The 20,466-nt window shown below is 37.8% G+C and overlaps 1 protein-coding gene across 4 annotated transcripts in view; it reads right to left on the bottom strand.

Annotated features, from left to right (window-relative positions):
- MIA2 (MIA SH3 domain ER export factor 2) overlaps positions 1–20,466 on the bottom strand; it is a 50,187-nt gene that overhangs the window by 19,301 nt on the left and 10,420 nt on the right. For 2 of the 4 annotated variants that reach the window (XM_082760474.1, XM_082760473.1), the window contains exons 10-21: positions 12,610–12,743; positions 11,230–11,316; positions 9,737–10,901; positions 8,987–9,226; positions 8,752–8,852; positions 5,225–5,356; positions 3,545–3,566; positions 3,352–3,440; positions 2,923–2,994; positions 2,055–2,165; positions 1,640–1,711; positions 1,126–1,230 (exon numbers count right to left, since the gene is read on the bottom strand). In XM_082760474.1, the coding sequence (XP_082616600.1) occupies positions 1,126–1,230; positions 1,640–1,711; positions 2,055–2,165; positions 2,923–2,994; positions 3,352–3,440; positions 3,545–3,566; positions 5,225–5,356; positions 8,752–8,852; positions 8,987–9,226; positions 9,737–10,901; positions 11,230–11,316; positions 12,610–12,743 (2,330 nt within the window). Of the gene's footprint in view, positions 1–1,125; positions 1,231–1,639; positions 1,712–2,054; positions 2,166–2,922; positions 2,995–3,351; positions 3,441–3,544; positions 3,567–5,224; positions 5,357–8,751; positions 8,853–8,986; positions 9,227–9,736; positions 10,902–11,229; positions 11,317–12,609; positions 12,744–13,913; positions 14,205–17,962; positions 18,068–20,466 lie in introns of those variants that run through there. The other 2 variants (XM_082760476.1, XM_082760475.1) reach the window with 2 other exon arrangements.

The following is a 20,466-nucleotide window of genomic DNA, read 5'->3' as shown; positions in this document are numbered from 1 at the left end:
ATCAGGCAGGACAAGAAGCATGTACTCATAAAAATGAAACACTCTGTTTAACTTTTAATGTTCTGAGATTTTTTTTCAACAAAGTTATTGCACCGAATGACTACTGCATACATTGAACATTTTAAAAATAACCAGCATTCTTTGGGATCTATTCTCACGATCAGAGGGCTAGAATGCCTCTCCTCTGAAGACAGGCTGAGAGAGTTGGGGTTGTTCAGCCTGGATAAGAGAAGGCCAAAGGGAGACCTTACAGTGGCCATCTAGTACCTAAAGGGTACTACAAGGGCCTACAAGAAAGCTGGGGAAGGACTCTTTGTAAGGGAGTGTAGCAATAGCACAAGGGGTAATGGCTTTAATCTAAAAGGGGGGAAGACTTAGATTACATATGAAGAAGAAATACTATGAGAGTGCGAAGCACTGAACAGGTTGTGCAGAGAAGTTGTGGCTGCCCCATCCCTGAAAGTGTTCAAGGCCAGGCTAGATGGGGCTTTGAGCAACCTGGTCTGGTGGGAGATGTCCTGCCCATGGCAGGGGGGTTGGAACTGGATGGCCTTTAAGGTCCCTTTCAACCCAAACCACTCTGTGATCTAGCTACAGCGTTAAGGAAAACAGCTAAAATTTGGGAAGTAACAGTCCTTTCTGTATCTTCATATTACTGATCTGACTTTCCACTATTTTATTTATAGTGACACTACAGTAGTTTCCTACCTGCCTTTTGCATACATTGCAATTTCTTCATTTTTGTTTTGTTTTCTGTATCAAATACAAACATTTGCTCTCTGCCAATGCAGAGGATCCTAGCTGGAGACTTGCTCAAATCTCTCTGCTTTCCTTTAGGTCTCAGCAAAACTCAGTCCCACATTACTTACATGCTCACTTTTTCACTGATCTGTATGGATGTTTCTTTACAATTAATTTTGTTTTTTAATAATATAGGACTATCTTTGACAAAGTTTTTCTACAGAACTTCATTTTAAAGGCATGTCCTCTTCCTCATTCCGTTTACTAGAACACTCAGGGAGTGTTAACAAACACACGGAGAATGAGCTCCTTACAAAAGTCATGTTTACACAGCATTGGATGAAAATATACAATTTCTAAGGAATTTAACTAGGAAGAACCTACTTGTTTCTCACTTTCCTGAAGATGGCAGTTTTCATCTACTGCATCTTGAACGGATGTCTTGAGTCTCTCTGTATTAATCTGATACACTTTTAGGGTGGACTTGGCCTAAATTGAAAGAAAGAAGCATTGTTTCAACTGCGTAAGTGAAGATACAACAAGCAGGGGCACCATGGTATTGCTGTACTCATTCTTAACTTTTCTATCCTTACTGTATACACATTCTCACATTTTTCCCACAGTTTCAACAGCCTTTGTTGATTGAAGTTTTGCAACACTGTATCATTGTGGACTAAAAGGGTAAAGAAAAGACAAAGGTACTCCCCACTAAATGCCAATCACTACATGAAATTAAAAGTTGTTAAATCAAATCACAAAGAAGAAGCCTTAGCACATCTCTTAGTTTACAGAGCACATTAATTCTGCACACTTAGTAGGCAAATTTTTAAAAATGTAACTAGATGGAAAATAGAGAAATTATGGAGATTTGAAAACAAATGATAAAAATCAGACATACCTCATCAACTTGTGATTGAACAGATTTTGCTTCATTCTCTAAAGACTCCAATCTTTCCTCAATTTCAGCCACCTGAAAATTATTAGTTTTTAATATAGCTTCCACAGATTTGACTGAAAGTCCAGGCTAAAGCTACTTTATTTTTCAAATTGAGAAGGTTGATACTGCCAAATCAGGGAAAAGAGTTCTTTTTCTGAACATTTTCTCACATGGGTGTTATTTTGCCAGTACGGCACAGGGAGTTTGAAGACACCAAAAGGGGAAATACAGTTTTTGTTTAAAAAAAAAAAAATATATACATATTGTCTTCTCAATAGACAAAAGACAATAGACAGTATAATTCCATAGGAATAATAAAAAAAAAAAACAGTAAGAAGAGTAAGAGCAACAAAGACAGGATTATTTTTATTCTCACCAAGTTATCATTTTCTGTCTGCTTAGATTTTTCTTCTTCCAGTTCTTTTTCTAGATCTGCAATTGCCTGGTTGAGTTCTAAGTTTGACTTGTTCAGTTTTTCATGCGTTTCCTAAATCAAATTGTTTTGACAGTTAAGACACTTGACATTGACTTTACTTCCTACCTGACTACGTAGGAAGAATATAAGTACGTTTTAAATATCATTTTAATGCAAAATGACAAAGTACATTTAACAAACATCACAATATCAAGGATAAATCTCAAAGTTCTCTAGACTCTTGTATGCTAACAAAGCATGTAACAACTAGATTTATACAGCCTGAGTTGCAGAACAAAATAAATCTGTTTTTTTATACAGTGGATTTGATATTATATAGCCTATGATGTATTTGATTCACTTTTTTGGAACTCTTTTACGAATATAAGCTTGGGGGATATAAGCAATGTAATTACACCTGATTTTATTACTTAAAACATGAAGCTATTCTCTCCTTATGTGTCACTGAAAAGCACTGGTAATTTTAAACTGTGCTCCAGTAGCTTATAAAATAAACTTGAATTGAATCACATGAGAACGTATTTAATGCAGTGCTCTCTCTGCTAGAAACAGGAACAGTTTACTGTTTAAGTAATTAAATATTGTCTAAAATGTCATTTACTCTAATATCAATCATTTTGTTTCCATTCTGCTTTTAATTCAGCTGTAACAAAAGCTTTTCTTAGTTAGTCTTACTTCTGTGCTATTTTCAGTAACGCAGGATTAGAAAACCAATCCTCACAATTACGCAATTATGTTTTTAATGTGCATAGTATTTTCCTGAAGTACTGCCTTATATTGCTTAGATAATTTCTATTTATCTTTTTACCTCAAAAAAAGCTGCATCTGTTGATTCTTTTGTAATGTTGTCGTCCTTTAGAGAAGATTCTAGATCTTCAAACTAAAAAAGAAAAACTTTATGTCAGAATGGACATCGGGAAAAAAAAGTGCCTAAATAATAGAAATAATGATGTTCTAGTCTGAAACATAGCCATCACCTCACAAATATACGCTGCCAGAAATCAGGACAATCTTAGCCTGAGTACGTTATCAGAGAGGTATAAAAAAAACCCTTGATCACACTGACAATGTGATACACAATAAAAAGCACTGACATAAAAAGCATTTAAAGAATTACTTCTAAAAATTTTAAACCTTTTTTAGTCACAGAATCAGGCTTAAGTTTAGTAACTCAAATACAGAAATTGGATCAGTTTATCAAATGACACATGTGAAAGCAATTAATGAGAAATATTACCTCTTTTTTGCAAAGGCTGAGTTTTTCAAGAATTTTGCATTTCTCTTCAACTAGTTCAGCAATTTTGTTGGCAAGCTGTTTTTCCCTTCCTATAACAAATAGACAACGAAATGTTGCAGCATTCACATAATTGCAAGTAGCAAAAAAACGAGTTTAAGATAATAATGCTCCAAACTATGAAAAATAAACTTACCTACATAAAGTCGACTTCTAACCTGAAATAAAAAGAATAAATACTTGAAAACGTCTGATTAATCACTCTTGCATAGTAACTGAGAACAAGTTTTTTAGTTTATGGTTCTATGATCAGGTTAAACATGGAATTTAAGGAATATAAATACAGGTTCCTGTCACACAACCCACTATTGCCAACACTTCCCACGTACAACTCTGTGGGAAGTGCCAAATCAGCAGCTGCAGCATGAGGTCTAGTGCCCTAGAATCAAACTACGGGACAAAGCCTGTTACAAATGGCCTGGACAAAAGATGCAGAAGTTGGCTGGGCCAAAGATTTTACAACAAAAGACTCCTCTCATGGCTGGGCCTGGATCATGTCTCTAACATATAAGGAGTCTTTGATTTTCCCTGTTTCTTTCTTATTCAAAGACAAGGAGACCAAGTAAGAAGGGTAGAGTGAAGACACAATTATGCCTATCCTATCAACCCCAAAAGCAAAAAGTCAAACCCCACTGCTTTTGAATAAGCAACTATTCATTCTTCAGAAGACCACTCAGTGCAGTTTTAAGTACGGATAACTGAAAAAGCTGTCAGTAACTTGTAATATCTTGGGCCTTAGTGATAGATCAGGTAACACATGAGAGGAAAACAACACTAACTAGAGTTGCTGCTTGACTCAAGTATCAGCTGAAACTCATCTTTCAAAGCATCTAAAGCAATGAAACATAGTTAAAAATCAAAAACCAAAACAAACTGCTAAGAGATACAAGGAGTAACACAAATTACAGATTTGTTAGCTTAAACAAATATGGACTACCCCTTCCAGACAATCTGAATTGCTGCTGCAGAATAAGTGTTGTTTTTCCAGATCTAAGGAGACGTTAGAAGCTGAAATAAAAATGCAATTGCTCTTATCTGAAAAAAATAAAATGCTACGCAGCCTATTTTCAAACAAAAGTATCATTAAACCCAGCACAAAAAAAAAAAAAAAGTCACCCTCTGACTACTTAAGAGCATGCAAAAAAATTAAGAAGTTTACTAAATATTGAATTATGGACACTGAATACATTTCTTTAGTAGGGAGAGTTTGGTAGGCAGGTGTTATTGCTCACATCCTTACCCACTCATGACTGAAACCAACCCATACCTCAAAATATCATCTGATGTATGTGTTAAGAGGTTTCAGTACTACATTTCTCCAACACATCAGCTTAATTCTCACAAACTGACAGCAAAATCAGTTCAGTATTCCAAGAAACAGAATCAAGGTCACTGGCTGAAATGTTTTAAAATACCTGCCTTGATGGGACTCCATCCAGATTGCTTTTGCTAAGTTACCTTGGGAAAACCTGAGTTGATCTAGCTATAGCCAGAACAGTCAGATCAGTACATACAGCGATATGTACATCCATCAAATCTCCACATCCCATGGAAATAATTTAAGGACTGACTTTTAAAATCTGGGGTAGATATAAAAAGGGAAAGAAAGAGGAAGTCTTACTGTTTTGAGTTTTATTTCATTTCCTCTACTGACAATGGCCACTCGCTACACATCCAAACACTTCCCATCTTGACAGAACAGGCTACTTCCCAAATTTTCTCCTTTTTAGGGGGAATCCAAATTAAATCACAGCAGATTCAAAGTTCCGAAGCATTAGATACCCTGAACACTAACAATTTCAATTTGAACACTTACTGACTGATAACTTCTATACAGGAACAGGAAAATTGTAAAGGCTCCAACAACTGCAGCACAAAACACTAATTCCCAAGGAAAACCATACAGATCAGGACCAGGTCTCATCTCTTCTGGCAGCGAAGCCACAGCCTGAAAAATAAAATCAAAAGTTTTAACTAAGGAGATTAATTTCATATTTAACACTGAGTGATGCAAACAGACATTATTGAGTGATGGAAATAGACACTAGAAGCAAATTAAATCAATACACAAGGCAGTAAGTACAGGCTTGTACTTTTTTTTTTCCAAAAACTCCATGAAATTGGTTAACAGAAGCTTTTGATTTTTAATGTACACATTTAGTAAGTGAAGAAAAAATAGTAGAGATTAAACAAGATATTATGATGATGATGAAATAACGCTGAGTACTTCTCCTTCTGAACCTGCCAATTATGGTATTTCTTTCTTCAGACTGTCTACGTTTTAGTACTCAAATAGTCAATACCAGCCAGTATTTTATGATTTGCTGTTAGAAAAATTGTTTAGTAGGAAGATCTGCTCAACCAACCTCACGCTAAAACGCACAGTCAATGAGTCGGTCGCTGTAAGCACTTACACCCACTCGCGTTTTGTACGTAAAGGGATATCGCTGTTTTCTCAAAGCAAACACACAACCTGCTTCAGGCAGGTGCCATTTACTACGTGCAGCGCGGCTTTAACAACTTGACAACGTGTTGCAGCGCCACGCAGCCTCAGCCCCCGTTCCTCTCACAAATCGCTCAGCCCACCGCTACCTCAGGACAACCGGGGGGCGCAGCAGGGCGTGCGGAAACCCGGGCGTGCTCTCGGTCCCCACCCGCCGCCAGCCCCACCTGAGGCAGGCCGGGGCGACGCCGTACCGGGGGCCGCCTCCCTCCGGTCCCCTCCGGTCCCCGCCGCTCCCCAGCGCCGAGGCAGCGGGCAGCAACCGGCCCTGAGGGGCTGCGGCACTCACCCTGCGCGCCCCCTCCAGGGCCGAGCGGCAGCAGCGCCGCGCCGCGTCCCGCAGCCCCAGCCACAGCCCGGCGGCCGCCAAGTCCAGGGCGCCCCCGCGGCCGGCGGCCGCCATCTTGGCGCGGCGCGGGCCCACCAGCGGCTCGGCCCCCTTCCGGCTCGCCGCTTGGCAACCGGCCCCTACCACTGCCGCGGGGCACGGGGGGGAGGAAAAAAGGAAGAAAGGGGAACGGGCGGGACAGCGCCGCGGGACGAACCACTGCGGCGTGAAGGGGGGCGCTGCGGCTGGGCCGCGATGAGAGAGTCACGGGGGGGGGGGGGCTCAGCGCCCGGCCCCGGCGCCTCGTGAGAGGCCGGCCGCTGCTGGCGAGGCTTACCTTTACCTCCGCTCCTTCCATTTGCCCCGTGTACCACCACAGCCTTACAAAAATAAAAACACCGGCGGCTGGGCCGCTTCCCTCGGCGGAGAGCTCGCCCTGGCCGCTGTCCCCGCTCCTGTGACCCTGGCACCGCGGGGAGGGGCAACAGGTGGCTCGGTGACAGGCGGCGGCGCACGCCCGCCGGGCCACACGGCACAGGGCTCCTGGCCACCTCATTCTCCATGAGTTTTTGTTTTTAATTACATTTTATCTTATTTTTTTTCACATAAACTTACTACGATTTATTTTCGTACGTATGCTAAGTCTGTTTTCACAATGCAAGGTGAATGACTTGCATGTGAAACTACCGCCAACAAACTGACAGGTAGAAGGTGGAAGTGCCTGTCCTGATCACATCAAACACCACAAAAATGAGAGTCGCCAAAGCAGCAAACTGTCGATGAGCATTGAAATCCAGCCTGCTTCACTAGAAAGAAAGCAAAACCCTTCAGCTTTTTTTCTCCTAGTCTGTGACTTGGCCAAAATCTATTAAAGTCTGCTTTTACCTGGAAATCGGGTAAAATTAGGCGTGGTTTTTAAACTTCAATCACACAACCCAAACAAAGTTAAAACCAAAGTGTCACATTGATAAAGTTTACCATATATACCAGATACCATGTATCTGATATTACCCTTCTGTTTAGAGGGGATAGTGCAACATTGTCTACCCTTTCTCACATTCCCTTGGCAACACTGTTTTTTGTGAAATTAACATCTGGTAAAGTCCCCTTCACTTTGTCCCTAGTGCTAAACTTAATCCCACTTCATTAATTAATTTGCTTTTGATTCCCCCCCAAGCCCACCCTCTCCAGTTTCACTCCAAATCATCTCCTCATCTAGAAGGCCTTAACTTTCATGACTTTTCACTCCATTAGCAGAGTACAGAGCAGACCTGTACATATTTCTCACCTATTCCTTCCCAGACATTATTTCCCATATAAGTTCTCTCCATGAGGTTTCCACTGAATTCCTTTCCCTGTGTTTGCCTGGTATCAATCCTTTGGCTCCACCATCCTCAAGCATCTCCCTTCACCTAAATCACAAGAGCCCAAGGCCATCATAACTCTCCCCTCCTCTTCCAAAGCTGTCTCTTCCAGAAACTCACCCCTTCCACCCCAGGCACCTCCAGTCTTGTTTACCATGCTTCACCTTTATCCTATCTCTAATTCCTGTCTCCTGCAGAAGTCCCCTCTCTGTTCCACCCCTTAACCATACCACACATTCCTCAGCTGAACACAGAAGAATGCCCTTTCCTCCTCCTCCCCCCCCCCCCCCCCCTTTTTTTTTTTCCTTCTTAGCAGAAATATAGAAATTAGGGCTGGGTTGGAGAGGCAAACTTGCCTTAGCTTAAAGTGGCAGAAAAGAGGCTAATTTCCAGGTGGAGAAGCAGATGAGGCAATTCTGAAAGGAGCTTTCTGCTCACCTAGCAGAGGACATAGGCAGGTCATAGTGGAGAGAGGCTAGACTAAAACTTCCTCTTTCCAGTTGTACCTTAACCAAGTAATAGGTTAATTAGGTTAACCTAATTGTGGAGGGTGTATTTAGGCAACCTAAGGACTTTCATCTTAAAGAAAAAAATCTTATCCTTGTAACTGAAATTTTACATTTTGATATTTAAGACATCCCCATAACAATCATAATATAAATCATATTTATATTTTTAATATTTCCTTAGAGAAATATTTTAATGCGGTCATGGCTGATGTGAATCTTTGGAAATCAAAGCTTTGAAATTATATTTTTAAAAGTGATGGAAGTATTCTGTTTATTTTACTTATCCCAACCAAGCTTTCTAAGGCCATGCAAATCAGTCCTGCCATGAGAACTATTAATGAAACTCATGGTTCCCTAAAGCAAAAAAAAGTGGGGAGGAAGAGGGCAAAAAAGGCTGAGTTCATCAGATTCTGAATTGCAAACAGAAGCAGATGAACTGCAGTTGCCTTGACATTTTCTTTTTTCCAGCTCTCTTATTTAGTATCAGATATTCTTAGAAGCAAGGGGACTGCAAAGGTTTTATTAAAAATAAATTTTCTTTCCTTCTCTCCTCTGTCAGAAGTGCATTTCAGAACATGGCTAACAACTGGCTTAATTTTGCACCAATTTCCAAAATACTATCACATAAAGAACTCTTACCTTTTTGATAATACTTGTCATTGCTGAAAATACAGACTTTATCAACTCCTTAATCTCAAGAGCATCCAAGCACTGAAGAATCTGATATATCCAGCTTCCTTCTGGTTTGTTTATAAGGAAAACAAACAAACAAAGAAGATTTTGTATTACAGTGGTCAGCTTAATACAATTCCAACTATTTTTTTTTTGAGATTTCAAATTTGTTTTCCTTCAAATTAGGATGTTTTTCACATACCATTACTTGGGATGTAGCTCTGAACTTGGAAAACGTCATCTGAGAAAGGCTTTTCACCATCAAGTGGTAAATCATCTACTGAGCTAGGTATTTTTTCTTCAGAATTTACTGAAGGAATTACTATTCCATTTGAATGTTGATCACTGTTGCATTCACCGTCAACAGCTCCATTCATTACATATTTCTCCTTTGGCATTTCTTCTAGAAGTTTTCGTTTACTGGCTATTCCTGCAAATAATTCTGAAAGGACATAATGTTTATTTTTAGAGGATTCAACTACCCATTCACAGTTTTTTTCCCCTCAAGACATTAACCTCCACTGAGATTTTGATCTTACATTTTTTAAACATTTTCCTCAACTTAAAGCATCAGAGTGCTTTGTTAGATTAAAAATGTGCTGCAGATTTATAATTTAAGCTATGCTAGTTCAAATCATCGTCTCAGAGTGGAGTTTGGAGGACAGAGCTTTAAAGCAAAACTGGTATTGCAGTGCAGTACATAAATATTAAAGAAATATTATGCTCTTTTTTTTTTTTCCTTCTAAACAGCAGCCTGGCTTTCTAGCTTGAGGGGTTTTAGAAAGCTAGCTGTAATGATATTTTTTTCTTTAAAAACTATCTTCTATTTTGTGGGCTTCTGGGGTAAAATTTTTTCTGATACTTTCCAGAGCTCAGATTCATTTTCTGTGTTTTTGTATCTTGCACAGTCTGTTTTATAATTAATAGAGCAATTACAGATTTTCATACCAACCTGAATGGCCATAGCTGCTTTCTGACTCTTGATTTCTCATTTTAGCTTCAGTGTTTTCCAGCAGTTGCCTTTCCAATATCAGTTCTTGTTCTGAATCGTAAGGTTCAACTGGCTCTTTTTTCCCACCAATTAGTATATCAAAATATGATCCAATGCTACTTGAGGTGCTTTTGGTGTCACTAAGAGTATGCACACTTTCTGGTATCTCCCCAGCATTTGGCATGTTACTGTTTGAATCTATTATTTCTTTTGTATACATTTCATCTTCATCTGTCACTGCTTTAACTGTCTCCTTTGATTCTTTGTCCATGTGTGATTCTTTCTGGTTTAAAGTCTGCATTTCTTCATTCTTACTTGCTTTATCTTCTGTTTCTCTGCTTTGCTGATCTTCCATAGCAATTGTTTCTTTCTCAGTATGCCCAAAATTTAGAACATTACTTAAACCCAAATTGAACCAATTTGATTGGTATTGCTGGCTTTCACTATTTTGTTCTTCTATCAATAACTCTGTGACTGCTGTTTCATGTTCATTATCGGGATGTCCATCCACACCAGAAACATCACGGCTCTCTGGATCATTTTTTTCTGATACAAGACCAAAATCCTCTTTCTCTTTACCAAAATACAGAAAGTCCGTCAGTCCACCCTGAAACCAACCAGATGCTACAGGCTCTTGTTCCTCCTTATCATTTGTCTCTTCTAACTCATTTTCAGCAGTTACTATTTTTCTGCCTCGGTAACTATTTTCTTCTAAAGATTCAGTAATTGCTTTTAAGTTCTCTTCATCATTTTTACTTCCTGTGGTAAACCATCCTGCAATATTGGAAACCATCCAACTAGACTGAGCTGGAATGGGTTTTAATGGGAGACTGTTTTGAATTTCTGGCTGCTCAGCGTCTTCGTTTCTATTCTCATTTTCAGTAACCAGCTTTGTGCTTGCAGACTCCTCCTGACTCTGAGATTCCTTGGAATCATTTCCAAAAGCTGATTCAAGTCCTTCTTCATTTTGGTTGGAGTCTCTTATATGATTTAAGAGTTCATTTTCTTGCAGCTTTGATTCTGCATCAGATGCTGAATATTCACTTTCTTTGTTGGGGTCATGTAATGCACTGTCTTCATTTTCAAAAACATATTCATCTCCATCAAGACAAAGGAAATCAGTTTCCTAAAAGAACAATATTAACTTTTAAAATGCTCTAACATATAATTTTCTACAGTGCTGTGTAACAAAGTAAAGCATCTTTACTCTCTTCCTCTGTGTGTATGTATAGTCTTACACAAAGTACTGTATTTATATTATTCCTAATGCTTCTATAACATTTATTAGATAAAAAGTTATCTTAGAGAACAATGAACACAAATGGTGCAATAAGAAAGGAACCATGTTTTGAATTATCTGAAAAAAAATATATGTTGAAACTTGAGCTTCTAACTGGGTATTAGATTTTCAATAGTTGTGAACTACGCTGGAGAATCTGGTGATGTTGATTTACCTTGGTGAGCACTTCAACTTCTTCTACAATTAAAACTTCTTCAACCTTCACAGCATCTTTTGGGAAATATCCAAAATCTTTTCCTTTCTGTAAGAAATATAAAAGGAGTGAGAGCACTTACACGGTAGTGGTAAGTATATGATATGCTTGCATATATGCTAGAAAAGTATGAACAAACAGTAAGTTTATAGGACTGTCCTCCACCTCCTTCATTTTTTTTTTGGTTAAAAATGATTTATTTTTCCTTCACTAAAGTGTTCCATTTGCTACTTCAGAAAGCAAGAAGAATATTATTCCAACTATTATTTTCTGTAGTCTTAACAGTCCTTAACTGAGCACAGTGTTATGTACACAGATGGTCTCTGCTAGCTCCTAACAGGATCAGATGCAAAATTTCCATTTACTCAAGTTAGAGAACAATAACACCTTAATAACTAATGACCCATAAAAAGTTACAAGGAAAGTACGATGTGAAATCCAGGTATGAGACCAGGTGCTGCTGAAGAGAAAATGGCAATGAAGACAACACTGCAGAACATAAATAGATGATAATGGCCAAAAGAATAATGCCAACATAAGTAAGAGTCAGTCTGACAATGAAACCAACCACTAGCTTTACAACAAAGCACTGCACATAGCCTTTAATGGAGGAATACACCTTGGACAGCAAGAAGGAATGAAGTACCTGCAAAGATACTCTAAGACGCAGAAGGAATGACAGAATGCCACTGTTAACCAATAAATGTCATACATCATTTGGGAAAAACAAACAAAACAAAATAAAAACCACCATCATAACTGATGTATTCTGGTTTTGAAACATTTACACTGTTTTACCAGCAGTTGGATTTGGATTGGTGCATCCACTGCCTTTTATCTATACCATAACTTTAACTATAGCATAACTTCAGAGCTGTTCTAACTACATTGTCAATTGTTCCAAACCATTAAATGTGTGTGATAACTTCTCTGGGAACTTTCCCTGAGCACTGAACTGTGAAGTCATGTCCCAATCCTGAATTGCCGATCAAGCAACTGTAAAATCTCCTTACCTGCAGACCTGTAGGTAGGTACCTGGCTCACTAGACCTGAAGGTTTTTAAGGGAAAGAGATGTAATCATTCCAGCCAAATGATTAGATGAAGGAGTCAGAAAACTTGGATTCTGATCTTGACTTTGTTTCTCCATGAATAATCTATGGACAGATTTAATTTTCCCTTTTATAGAAAGACATCAACAATGACCCATCTCCCAAACACGATGTTGATCCACAACTGGTTAATGTTAAAAAAAGATGGAATATCCCTAGAAGCAAGCAGACTGCTATTACAATGCTATCTAAATTATTTATGCAGAAAGTCTATCAGATTTAAGTACTTACACTTCCTGTCCACAAATTTTCATTTTTCCTGGAAAGTTTGGAGTACACAATTATCTCCTCCCCTGTTTTGAAGTTAAGATACCGGCAATCAGGCCCCGAGTAGTCTGTAGTGGCTTGAACTCTGCTCATTGCCGCTGGAATATGTAGGAAGAAAGAAACAAGTAAGTATTGTAGCCACTTTGTCTGAAGTTAGATATGTTATTGAAGAAGTGTGTTATATAGATAAACATTATATAATTTATATACATATTTATATATATATATATATACACATTTATAATATTATATTTCAGAAATTGCAAGTTAAATCTAGCTGTAATTGCAGGGATTTTGTCTGCTATTTTGAATTTATTAATATTATAAATAAAATAGTTAAGCAGAAACCTAAACACATTGTCAGAAACAAAATTTACAATTCAATTTGAATGACTTTGCTTTCTAGTTGTCTCCACCTTCTAGTTGTCTCCTATCATAAAAATCATGGTTTATCTATCATAAAAACCTCTACTGATGTGCTCTAATCAGTTTGGTGCCCATTCCACGTGCTGCCCTAAGACAGATATCCCTGAGCACCCAGAACCTGGTGAAGTTGGAATGGCTCAACAGGAAATAAATCCAGGAGCATTCTGTAGAATTCTCAGCATTCTGTATGGAAATGTCTTTATTTATTGTTGTGTCCCCCCCCCGCCCCGCCCCGGTGTCTCAGGGGCTGGTCTGACAACTTCCTGCAGAGCTATTTAATCCCCAGGAACTCCATAACTAGTTACTGCTCTTCATGTTAAAGAAAAAGCTACATTACAGTATCTTTAGAGAAGGATTACAAAAAACAAAAACAAACAAAAAAACACCAGTTTGCTTAGAATAGAAAAAATACCGTATTGGAGAGTAGGTTATGAACCTACTGTAAACAAAAAATATGTTCTTTATTAGTATATAGACTACCATGTACGTTTAATTACCTTTGTAATTAATTCCCTGTAAGGAATGAGTTAAAATACTTTAAAGTTGTTTTATGCTGAATTTTTGAGGAAACCTGAGAAAAAATAGCTATTAAAGAGTTTTTCATTTTAACTGAATGTCAATCTTTAGATACTTGCACAACACGATCCCTTAAGTAGGTTTTTCAGGAATATCTTTTTTGTCATTTGAAAAATTTAAGTCTTTTTTCATAAACTTAGTATATAGACAACAAACATTTTCTATGGCTACTCATTTTCATTCAGTGCTTCGTTCCTAATCTCAACATCACGGTCTGTAATAGCTACATATATATAAAATCCTTTAGAAAAAAGATTTTTACTTACTCTCACATTCCCGATCTCCACACTTCTTCCATTCTGAAAGTACCTTTGTACTCTGCAGACTTGTTATAAATGAAATTACTAGGAGCAAAATTCTCTGATCCAATATTCTTGACATTTTTGAGTAAATCTAGAATGCACTGAAACTGTGAAAACTTAATTCATTTGCAGAGTACAAGAATATTCTACATTATTTTTCTTAGCCTAACAAAAAAAAATCGCAACTGAAGTTATAATCCCATTTCCCTTCTCTCATCTGCCAAAGCAAAAGTACACTATGCTAACTCTGCTAATAATCTGCCAAGTCAGTTGTCCTGATTATACGCATGTGTTTAATAATTAACTTAGTTCTGATAGCTAGACTGATGTTTTGAATACAAACAAACTAGTTTTAGCCACATAAGAATTCAGCCACCATCAGAGAGGATTTTTGCTGTCAAGTCTACAGAAGGCTCTGTTCAGGGAAATTCAATATCAATTCTAATATTTTTTTCTGGATTATGGGATTTTTAACATCCGTTTTTAAGTTGAACTACCATTTCTAAACATCATTTCCACATCATATAGCACAGAGCAATGCATCAAATCTAAGCAGATATGTCCTGCTTTATAAGAAATACCTTCTGTTTCTAAGCAACCTATTACCCAACGGAGTTATAAATAATTTTCTCAAATACAGGCTATGCTTTAAAGTGGTAGTTGTGCAGGAAGTTGTACACAGCTTATATAGATATGAAGTTACACTATAAATGCAATCCTACAGAATGATTTGCTTTACAAGTAAGCTTTGCTTCAAATGCTTCACAGCATTGCCCCAAACATCCTTGGTCGACTATGCACGATACATCTTAGGGCCTTCACCTTTCATTTCCAGCTCTCCGACATGGGGTAGCCTCTACCCTCGCCGTTCCTGATAGCATCCCAAGAAACCATATTCCCCCCCAAACTGATAATATTTGCTGTTATACATGTATGCTTCCTAGCAATCCTGCCCCTCCTTCTGTCTTGAGCATGACTCACACAGACTTTGCTTTGCTTTTTCTTTCCGTGAACCTAAGCTGTATCTTACTTGCAGCATAGTTCCCCTCTCTCCTGCTCCACAACCCAAACCTGCCAGACATGGATGCTCACTATCTATGAGCCAGCAAACAAATCGCCTACAGGGGGCTGGGAGAGAGGGCACAAAGTGCGCTGCAGCCAGAGACGCGTTGACCAGCAATGTCCTGTAAACAAAGAAATCACAGTAGATGACGTCCTCCAGCTGCAATCTAACACTTTGTCCCCTTCCTTTGCCACATGACCTGATAGCCAGACGGGCCTCTCCTATGACCCAGCACGCCAGCTGCCCCTGCTGTTAGGTAATCCACCAGAGAACCGCTGCACGCACCCACCAGGGCAAATGCATGATAGATCTGTACCCCAGCACTCTCCCCGGAATAGTTTTGATGGAGTCCCATCCCCAGTTATTTCTCTCCTCCACTCCTCTTCTGCTGCTTAGAGTGCCTGAGAACCTTTCCTGAGGTCCTCCAAGTTTATCTGTAGGAGGTGAAGGGGAGGAAAAATAGAATGCCAGGCAGCTGAAACATCAGGCCGTTTCTTTGCATTTGTGAAAAGATGGACAAGTTTTTGGTTCCCCAAACTGTACAGAGTAGGACAAACTAGTGAGAAGGAATATATAAAAAATTACACTGGGGAGTAGGAAGAACTACAGAAGAATTTTATATTAGAGGGATTGTCTATTACCAAGTGTCATACAAAAATCAAAAAAAAAAAAAAGGACAATTTTTATCCTGATAAGGTTATAAGCTGGTCAGAAGAGTCTTTCATAATGCTGAATACCGACCGTGGAACGTAAGGCAAAAAAACAATCATGGTCTTAGAAAGTTTAATAGTCCCTTTCTGGCCTTGGTAACCAAGAGGTGATTCACAAAAAGTGGTAAAGCCAGACATTCTAACATCTAAAACTACATAGGTCAGCAAGTTTGTGTCAGAGGGCAAACTGAAGGACCCACACCTTGAGATCTACACATTACATTTGTCAAAATAGCTCTCAGAATGGCTGACTCTTCATATGGACACACAAACAAATTCTCAGGTCTTTGTATGGAGATGCTATAAATGGAGTAGCTAGGATGAATTGCAGTGTTTCATCTACATCTGCAGTTTTCAAATTATTCTGGGCCCTGGTTATTGTGTAGCTTAGTCTCAACAATCATCATTCTAGGTTTGAAGCTGTTGAAAGGTTGATTAGCAGTGTTCTCTCTCTCTTTTATTTGTTCCTCTAATACAACTTCAATAACAAAGTACATTCATATCAAATATTCTTTTCTTCAGGGTGTAAAACTCACACTTGCAGATGTTATACAAATGTAAGCTGTAATCACCCTTGCACTAAAGTCAAAGCTAAAGATACAGGGGGTTTATCATAGCTGCCTCCCAAAGGACAAAGTTGAAAACTTTACAGCAGGTAGAGCAAGATTTCACTTTATTTGTTTAGTGAGTAGAAGTTGGACACTTCTGCAGAACTGAAGCAACAGAAGTGAAGACTATTATATATGCAAAAACAAACAATGCTAATGAAAAAGATCTAATTTGAACAGCTTTCCTTAGAACGAAACTATTTTGTTGGAAATCTTAGTAACTATAAGCATTAAGCTTATAACTTTAGTTATAGGTAGTATAGTAACTAGTAACTTTAAGCATTAAGCTAGAAATACATAACATTACATGTCTTGACATGTCATAAATTCCTTCTGACATACTAAAATTCACAGAAGAATCAAGTCAGAATTAACGGTTTGATTTAAATCAACTGATTAGTATGGCTCACTGAATGACTCAAGATATGATCCTGTATAAATACAGAGATGTTGCATTTCCTAGACCATTCAGGATCTGCATGAACCATAGAGATCCCAAAGGAGATCATAAGCAGATACAAACTCTCTTAAGTACATAAAAATCAACAGCTATTTTATAACAGTATATACAGTTTTGATTATATTTTTATGATAGCACCAAAAGGTTACATACAGAATGTAAGGTTTCACTGTGTATAATATTGCACAAATACATGGAAGGATACAATTCATAACAAAAAACATTTGAAACACAGTTCTCTTGACTTGAGATGTTTGCATTAAAATGCAGATCAACTTTAATATGGAATCTCATGTTGTTTTTTTTTTTTAAAAACAAAACAAAACAAAACACTTTTTGGCATGACAACTATCTTTTAAAATCTAGTAAAACAAAGGAAGAGAAGAAACACTAGTTCACTCACTCTTCTTCTAGTTAAATATAAACATGTAACAGACATTCTTTATTCAAATTTAAACCATATTTTTAGCCAGGGTAATAAATTGTAAGAAAAAGCCATTATTGCTTCCCTATTACAAAAAGGGTTGCAAACATGACAACTTCGTGTGTTACTTGAAAATCATGGAACTTGTGATGTACTACTTTGAATCTTGATAGTACTTTCCTAAGCTTTGAATGCCTCACGCTTCGCTATACATTAAAAGGCTTCACGTAATAAGAACTGCCTGAATGAGGTTTGTGTAAAACAGGGATTTTCTACGCAACTCAGATGAAGGGGGAAAAAAAAAAGGCAAAGAGCAAAGTTGTATTCTCCAAAACACAGATCTCTATGTTATGCATATACACCACTGCTGCAGCATTTGATCACATCATAAATACATATAGGATTAGAAATGCTTCTTTGAGCAGGGAAGCTCATTTTAAAGATCTGGGACACACAAAATGAAGATGTTTGTCCTGTTGTGCAACAGCAATTATTACAAAATGAGCAGCTAAATCTGGATCCCAGAATTATAACTGTGGCCTAACCACAAGACCTTCATTTCCTTAGGAAGAAACGATGCTGGAGTTATCTATTTGCAAATTTACTGATCTTGGAAATTATTGAAGTTTACCCATACCTTCTTTCTCCAGAAAAATTACTTTCAAATTTCCTTACTTACAATGAAGCTGTTCTAAGCACAAAAACATGTAAGTTTCAAATAAAGAAGAACAAATTTGAAGAAGTGTACCTTTTATGCAAAGTCATGCTTCAGCTTACAGTTCATGAACAATCTGCATAAAATCTACTCTGACAAGGACTCCACGTGGAACATCGTGGAAAAACACATTCTTGGAGACTTCCAGCTTACTGCTGCCAGGAGTGAAGAAAATTGAGACAGGTAAATGGTATAGTCAGTGCACATACATGTAGTATAACAGCACTGTAACAAAATACACCAATCCAACTCCTCTAAATTCTCATTTAAAGCTAGAGTGGACAATTTGATGCAAGCACTCCACAAGACACGCATAGATCTTACATGTTACCCACTCGTATAAAACATCTCAACTTCATTATTAGTTTTTTGCCTCTTTGATTGTTTTTCTGTATTACTTGACTGAAAAGAGACCAAGGTATTTTTCCATTGATCTCTACTCACCACTATGTGGGAGTGAAATAAAACATTTTAGTAATTTCCTACTTGGATGGTATCTGCACTTAATTCTCAGACACAAAACTATTACATTCAATTTTAAGACCTCATTTGATACATTTCTACTGCTATTTGAAATAGACTGGGAACAGAAAGGAAATTGTACTCAGGGTCTCAGTATTATCCACAACTTTGTTTCAGTGTAAGAGGAAACACATCTCTATCCAATGCTTTAAAATTGTTTGGCTCAGATGAAGTGACATTGAGTGTAACTAAATTACTAAAAATACAACTGCTTTTTAAAGACAAGGGTCTTTATGTGGTATTGTGCTAATAGTACAGTATTATCTTATACCACTACTGTAACAGAATATTGGTTGGAATATAGGTAGTTTTTAGAAAACTTGGTTCTTATAAATTTATCATACACTGACATTTATATGTTGCACTGTGCTGCTTGGATTTGGCAAAACTATTTACAGCACAGCGTAACCATGGCAGTTAAATTTCTTCAAATAAGCATTAAACTATCAAATACATCACCTGCTTTGTAACTTGGCAACAAAATTCCTGTATTTTCACCTTGTCAAATATATATTCCTGCCTGTAATACAACCTGAAACAAGAAACTTGAATGTAATCAATCCATTCCCTAGTTTAGTTACCAGCACCCACCACACTTATTATAAACCTATGCAGCTTCTGACCAGCCGCCTACTCCAGCTTAGTATAATTACATACATATATAAATACCTCTATATTCCAGCCTAGTATAATTACGGTATTAGCTATTAAAACCTGTACAATAAAACTACAAAAGGTATCATTTAACACTGGATCACTCAAGCTCAGAGTAAGAAACCTTAAAACATACTGTTAGGGATATCAACAACCAAGTAAATTAAAATGATTTCCAAATGCAACTTGAAATTCGTATGTTTCACATTTCACACCCAGTGACATTTACTCAACTACTCAGTGTAAGAATTTTTCCCAATGGTAAACCACTGTGTTTAACATCTTAATAAAAAACTTGAACATTTTGCTTCCAAAAAAACAAAAATACATTAATCTACCACTTTCCCCTGAAGGGAAGGGAAGCATGGTTGAAGCCTACCGACAAGAAGTGAAAAGCAATCTCACTTGTAGAGCTGCAGAGGCAAATAGGATATCAAAGCAGGAAATGGACTGAAGAATGAGTAACATAACTGGTTGAGAGAAGGAAAACCCAAAGAGCTTTCACACTGTTTAAATCTGTCATGAGAGAACATTTCACTTCATCCCTTGCTAGGCACACTTCTGTAAGCCAGGAAGTTCAGCACTTCAGAAGTCTGTCACTACTCTGAGTTCAGAAGAAGAGTCCAAAAACTAACATCCTCCCAAACTAGAACTATAAAGAAGTACACCGTGTTTCAGGAAAAAAAGGGCATACACATGGCATTTGATGCATTAAAGCCAGCCTATTGCTCATTTCAATTCTGAAATCTTTCCAGGACTTCCTGATCTGTTGTTTGGCACATCAGATTAATTCTCTTACTGCCCAGACAGTCCAGATTATAACAGTGCTTCACGTTCAGTTATTAGGCATTAATTACAATCTTTAAGAATGATTTTAGATACAGACCTATGGTACGACAATCTTTAATTGTACAAAGGCAGTACACCTATCTTAGAGAAAAAGACATGGGCATCAGGAAAGTAGTCTACAAAGCCACATTTATTTGCACATGTACAGAACAGAGCAACAGATGTTATTGTTTTCCATACAAAATTATATAAAAACAGTATTCACCTTCATAGATAACACCATACCACTTTGTATTGTATTAAATACATTCAGAAAACATTCTGTCACACACACGACATTAGTTATTAGGTAGTCCCAGGTAACTCCAACACTGCAATGTTATTATTCCTAGTGGCATGAAGGGATCAAAGATAAGACTGTAAATAAAAAAGAGACTCCTTGTTGGGAAGCAAGCTGAAGTCTTTCCTCCACTGTCCATCAAAGCAAGGGACATCATTAAACATAGTAACTACCTCCAGAACATAGATGCAAACACTACCAAAGGACCTGCAGAAGGCAGGTAAGAGTGGTA

The sequence above is a fragment of the Aythya marila genome (genome assembly GCF_965140915.1).
Source record: "Aythya marila genome assembly, chromosome: 5".
NCBI classification, from domain to species: domain Eukaryota; kingdom Metazoa; phylum Chordata; class Aves; order Anseriformes; family Anatidae; genus Aythya; species Aythya marila.
Note: the sequence above shows the minus strand (reverse complement) of the source record. Positions and strands in the feature narration are given on the sequence as shown.